Source organism: Thalassophryne amazonica, chromosome 12, assembly GCF_902500255.1.
Source record: "Thalassophryne amazonica chromosome 12, fThaAma1.1, whole genome shotgun sequence".
In the NCBI taxonomy this organism is placed as follows: domain Eukaryota; kingdom Metazoa; phylum Chordata; class Actinopteri; order Batrachoidiformes; family Batrachoididae; genus Thalassophryne; species Thalassophryne amazonica.
Genome location: NC_047114.1, coordinates 76080944 through 76087342, shown reverse-complemented (window position 1 = coordinate 76087342; position 6399 = coordinate 76080944). Strand labels below are relative to the sequence as shown.

At 40.7% G+C, this 6399-nt stretch overlaps 1 protein-coding gene across 1 annotated transcript; it reads left to right on the top strand.

Annotated features, from left to right (window-relative positions):
* Positions 1-661: 661 nt before the first annotated feature.
* On the top strand, positions 662-2805 carry LOC117521831 (5-beta-cholestane-3-alpha,7-alpha-diol 12-alpha-hydroxylase-like). Its single transcript, XM_034183183.1, has one exon. It carries the CDS (start codon positions 676-678, stop codon positions 2209-2211), a length of 1536 nt encoding a protein of 511 aa, XP_034039074.1. The 5' UTR covers positions 662-675; the 3' UTR covers positions 2212-2805.
* Positions 2806-6399: the final 3594 nt, after the last annotated feature.

The window sequence follows — 6399 nt, the reverse complement described above, 5'->3', positions numbered from 1 at the left end:
TATAACTTTTTTCAAAGTTTGAGTTACATTAACTTAATTATTGTATTAAAATGGAGTGTTCAGTTTAACAGTGTAGGTTGTATTTTGGGGAAAACCAACATCACAGCAACAGACAGTCTTTGATGTTAGATAAGAAACTGAGAAATAAGGGGAAAAGTGTTACTGCAAAATATGATTTATTTCAAATTATTGTGAAGTACAGAGAAAACACTACACTACAAATGTCTCTGATACAAATGTCCTGTTGCTAACAGTAAACAAAGCAAACAAAGGAACCCGAAGTAATACATTTATGAAAAAATAAGAATTAGGGAAAACATTCATGCAGGAAAACAACATAAAATCACATTTTCAAGTAAGCAAAGTAAAAGTAGAGAAACAGTAAAAGGATAAAAACTTAAGCTACAGAAATTTTGACATATTACCTTGTCTGAGTACGTTTTGTTGCTAGATTTTTCTTTCTTGCTTGCTTTCTTTCTTTCTTTTTCTTTCTTGCTTTCTTTCTTTTTTGGATGCACATTCTAGAGTGCATGAATAACAAAAACCATGTGTTGCTGGATGATCAAAACCAGTCCCCTTAAAAGGCAGTTGCCTGCAGGAGGAGCATTGACCTGTTTATAAAGCAGGATGTGCTCTTCTGTTCTCAAAACTCTGTGGCTGCCAAAGGACTCAGTCATGGGACTGCTGCTGCTGATCCTGTTGTCTTTGCTTGCTGCTCTGATCGGAGGTTTGTACCTTCTTGGTGCATTTCGTCAACGCCAACCTGGGGAACCCCCATTGGACAAAGGGCTCATCCCTTGGCTGGGTCATGTCTTAGAATTCCGCAGGGACACCTGTAAATTCCTTGAGCGGATGAAGAAAAAGCATGGGAACATTTTCACAGTCCAGCTGGGAGGACATTACTTCACATTCCTTCAAGACCCGCTCTTGTTTGGACCTTTTGTTAAGGAGAGTCGAGAAAAGCTGGACTTTAACGGCTTTGCCAAGATTCTGATAAAAAGGGTCTTTGGCTATAAGCGTATGGATGCCGATCATCAAATTCTGGAGACTTCCAGCAACAAGCACCTGAAGGGAGATGGACTGGAGGTAATGACACAAGCCATGATGACAAATCTACAAAACTTGATGTTGCACAATATTGGCTCAGCGACGGACCAAAGCAGCTGGAAAGAAGACGGGCTGTTTATGTACTGTTACAATATTGTTTTTCGGGCTGGTTATTTATCTCTGTTCGGAAATGAACCACACACACCCGAGGGAACTGTAGAAAAAGCCAAAGAGAAAGACAGAGTGGAATCAGAGGTTTTGTTTCATGAGTTTCGTAAATATGACCAACTTTTCCCCAAGCTAGCATACGGCGTCCTTCCACCAAGAAAAAAAATGGAGGCAGAGAAGCTAAAGTCGTATTTCTGGGATGCTTTAGCAGTGCAGAAAATAAGGGAAAATGACAACGTTGGTGGCTGGGTGTGGGACAGTCAGCAGGGAAGACGGGAAAAAGGTATGAAAGACTCGATGATAAGCCGATACATGTTTGTGCTCCTTTGGGCCTCTCAGGGAAACACGGGCCCTTCATCATTCTGGCTGCTCCTCTTCCTTATGAAGAACCCTGAAGCCATGGCAGCTGTAAAGGAGGAAGTTGACAAAGTCCTGAAGGAAACAGGGCAGGAAGCCCGCCGCGATGGTCCTTTGATCAACCTGACCCGTGACATGTTGATGAAGACACCAGTCCTGGACAGTGCTGTAGAAGAGACCCTCCGCCTCACCGCTGCACCAGTCCTCATCAGGGCGGTTGTTAAAAATATGACCTTTAAAGTGGCTGATGGTCAGGAATACTGGGTTCGCAAAGATGACAGAGTGGCCATCTTTCCTTACAGTGCAGTTCAACTTGACCCAGAGGTCCATCCTGATCCACATTCATTCAAATACGACCGCTTTCTGAATCCAGATGGGAGCAAAAAAACTGATTTCTACAAAGACGGGAAGAAAGTGAAGTATTACAACATGCCCTGGGGTGCCGGGGTCTCCATGTGTCCTGGGCGCTTTTTTGCCACTAATGAGCTGAAACTGTTCATTTTCCTCATGTTGGCATATTCTGAGTTTGAACTGGAAACTCCTGATCAGGCGATACCTGATATTGACCGCAAACGATTCGGTTTTGGTACCATGCAGCCCACCAAAGATGTCAGGTTTCGATACAGATTCAGGTTTTAGATGTGCAGTGATACAGAGTTTTACATTGCATTGCATTCTGTAACACATGCTGTGGAAAGAAGAGAATCCTACAAATTTGCTAAGAAATTGTGTATCTGTGTATGATGGGGGTGGAGATGCCCAAACATTCCAAAAATGTCATTCCCACCCATCGATTTCTAATCCACTAGATTTTGGATGCAGCCCGTGAACTCTTGCCAGGCAGCCGCCATCTTACTTAGCGTTATTACGCATCGTCAGGCATTAGATTAAATAAAAATCGATGCACTGACTTAAACTTGGGTTAAAGTAATCTGAAAATGTTTTGTGCAGCATTCAGGTGCAGCAACAATCTGACAAAGGATTGTGGAGTGAACTTTGTTTCACAACATCTGGACTGGGACTGACAAATTAATTCAAGTCTGTTATATAAATAGTCTGATCCTCTTCTGTATTTGTTTTAACAAATATTGGCTGTACAAAAAATGCGGGACTGAGTTTGAATAAATGAAATAGCATGGAAAATGCAGATTTATGGTGAAAGTCTCTTGAAAACAATGATCTTGCTCATCGATTTCTATTGATGTCTGGTTGTCAGACACTAACCAAGATGGCGGCGCTCTGGCAACAGCCAGCGAATGAGCGGCTCGCCCCGGTCCTCCATCTAGTGATTCAATAGAAATCGATGTTCCCACCATAGCCAGTAAGAAACTTTTTTTTAAATTTAAATATTGATCTGAATTTATTTTTTACCAAGTTTCACAACATTGTATTAGATTAGTTCACAATCAAAATATAAATTTTGTTGATATTAAATTATGAATTGTCAAAAAAGTAAACAAATATGAAACTGAAAAAAAGGTCCATATAAAGTGCACAACCCACAACATTCACTTTTTCAAGTTTACCAGAAACAACTAAAAACAATCACTGGTCACTGGATTGGGTCTAGTTTATATGTGTTAGATATTTAACAGCTTTTCATACTTTATAAACTTTAAGAAAGATTAATTGCTGAAAATGTTTTAGCACATAATGGCACAAGATATTGTTACTTTGTTTGCGGTATGTTCAAATGTTGACAACACATTAGTACTTTTTCAGATGAAGTGGACCTACTTTTGTGGACAACCCCTGGCAAAAATTATGGAACTGACTGCCACAATTATTTTTCCTGATTTCTTATAGTGTTTCTTAAAGCCAGAAAGTTGCCATTTGAAATGACTTTAGTTTTGTGTCATGTCTGTGATCTGCTTTTTTCTACAAAATTAAACAACTAAATGAACATCCTCCGAGGCCGGTGATTCCATAATTTTTGCCAGGGGTTGTATTTGTGATTCGAAACAGATGTACTTTTTTTGACAGAATGATGATAAGATTTTAACTGACTGAATTTGAACTTGTAGAGTCTCACACAATATTTCTCTGCTTTCACAGCTTTGCCTTGATTTTGGATTTGAAAGATTTACAACCACATTTACAACTATGATAACATCATATGTGACAAAATGTGTGTGAGAGGTTTGTTTTGGTTTTGTGTATTATCATTATCATCATCATCTTCATCATTTTTTAAAAAACGTAGTAGTAGTGGTAGTAGTGGTAGTCGTATTTTGCAGTTGTGGTTGATGTTATAAAAGTTAATGTTAATGCTCTGTCAAATATATTTACCATTATAATTGTCTTGTGACTAATAGATTGCCATTTTTACTACTACGTTTGGTGTGATAGCATTTAACACTTAGTGTATTGAAGTGTTTTATGTGTCAAACGTTGTATTGCAGAATAATGCCATGGAAGAGGGAATACACTAAGACCACAGATAAGATTGATGAGGTGAGGCATTGTTTCATCAGTGCATGATGAAGGGCCAGGAATGGACTTTGAGTCTGACTGTCTTATACGATCAAATGTTTCTGTGTAGGCTCTCAGTTGTCCAGGTGGTTTCCATAGTAGAGAAGCTTGAATCTTCGACTGGACTGGGTTGATTGACGCGAGGACGTTTCGCTTCAAATCGCAGAGGCTTCCTCAGCTAAAATTCTTGCTCTAGTAGTCTGACTTCTGTCTGACCCTTGTCGAGAAGAACAAACAGAAGCCACAAAAGCTGGAGTTTTAAACCTAACCAGACGCCTCCTACCGGGAGGCAGACTGCTGTTGGCTAGTGACTAAACAATTGCTTTAATTAGCACCTGTTGTGCTCTCGTTAGCACCCTCCTAATGACAGGGTAGCTGTCCCTCCTAACGAAGGACTGACGCCTCTCCTGATGGCGTGAATGACTCATTACCATGAACTGTCTGCAGTCTGCAGTTCATCTCCACCTTAAAGACACTAACCACACATTTGAGGACAAGGAAGTTAAAATCTTAGCCAGAGAGAAGAAATGGTTTGAGAGAGGGGTGAAGGAGGCATTCTATGTGAAACAGTTGAAACCCAGCCCTAACCGGGGAGGGGTCTGAGACACGCTTTGTCCCCTGTTTACAATGGGGTACTCAGATCAAAGCAGTTTCAGTCTTTTGTTCATGGTAATGAGTCATTCACGTCATCAGGAGAGGCGTCAGAAGTCAGACTACCAGAACAAGAATTTTAGCTGAGGAAGCTTCTGCGATTTGAAGCGAAACGTCCTCGAATCAAGCAACCCAGTCCAGTTGAAGATTCAAGCTTCTCTACTATACTATCAAATGATTTTATTCAATGGACTTTGGCTCATCTTGAGACTGTATATAAGTGGCATGAAAACTGAATGTATTTGTATTTGTCTTCAGACCTGTACTCTGTATGACATCTACCTTTAAAGCTTTAAATGACAAAAGATCTTAGAAACTGAAAGTTGTTCCCTCTGGTGTCTCATTTGTTGTCTGTGTCAGAGAGTTTTTATGTCATTTTTTCCTAACAATTGATTGTAGTGCATCACAGCAAATTATATTCCAGCACAAGACAATAACTGATGGAATACTTTGTTTTTTTTTCTTGAAATGTGGTGTTATTTCTATGTTTTGTATTGTTGTGTGTCGCCTTTGTTCCTGCTTGGTCCTGCCTTCTTTCTCTCTGTGTTTCCAAGTGGAATGCCACGGAGCTGATCACCGCACCTGACACTCATCACCCCCTGCAGTACATAACCCCGGGTCAGCACTTCCACCTTCGACAGAAACTCAGTTCTCATTACGTGGTAACCTGGCCTCTCTATTGTGTTTGATAGAGTCTGTGTGTTCCCACGCAGCCTTTCAGAGCACTCAGTGCAGCCTTTTTGTGTTTTCAGGAGTGGCGGCTGGAATGCCAATAGATTTCCCTGCCTGGTCCAGTACAGGCATTCAAATGAACATTCAAAAAATTACTACAATTCCACAATAATCATTTAATGTCCTTCTCAAAATCAGCAGTTTCCCAGATAAAGTGAACCATCCATCCATTTTCTTCCGCTTTATCCGGAGTCGGGTCGCGGGGGCAGCAGCTCAAGCAAAGCCGCCCAGACCTCCGCTATAGTAGTTCCGCTCCGTTTACAGCGATATTAGACCTTATTTATACTTTGGAAAGGAACAGTATCAAATACAGTACAACACTCAAGTTCTTGAGCAAGGAACATTTCACCATTTGACACCAATTACACACGTACACCAAACTGTACTGCACTGCCATCTTCAGCCAAACAGATCATGGATTTCACAATGACACTGACCTTAACAGATTAGAAAATATCACCAAATTTAGACTCTTTCAAAATATGGAAAATTCCTCAGTTGACAAAAGAACATTATGTACATATGACAATGTTCACACCACCTTCAAAAAAAGAGAGGGAGGAGAGTGTGTGTGTGTGTGTGTGTGTGTGTGTGTGTGTGTGTGTGTGTGTGTGTGTGTGTGTGTGTGTGTGTGTGTGTGTGTGTGTGTGTGTGTGTGTGTGAAAGAATGAGTTGGGAGGGTTCTAAAATGAGTGGGGGTCTGGGGGACTGAGTGATTGTATGAATAGAGAGAAAGAGTGTGTGTGTGTGTGTGTGTGTGTGTGTGTGTGTGTGTGTGTGTGTGTGTGTGTGTGTGTGTGTGTGTGTGTGTGTGTGTGTGTGTGTGTGTGTGTGTGTGTGTGTGTGTGAGTGAGAGAGAGAGAGAGAGACCAAAATCGAGAGGAGCGACTCACCATCTATTCACTTTTGTCCAACATTTTCTATAGGATGATAATAACAAGATCAATGGTATTTTGAAAAATGTATTTTTAA

What these genes read in the sequence shown, in the direction of transcription:
- LOC117521831 (XM_034183183.1), top strand. Translation starts at nt 676, where the DNA reads ATGGGACTGCTGCTGCTGATCCTGTTGTCTTTGCTTGCTGCTCTGATC.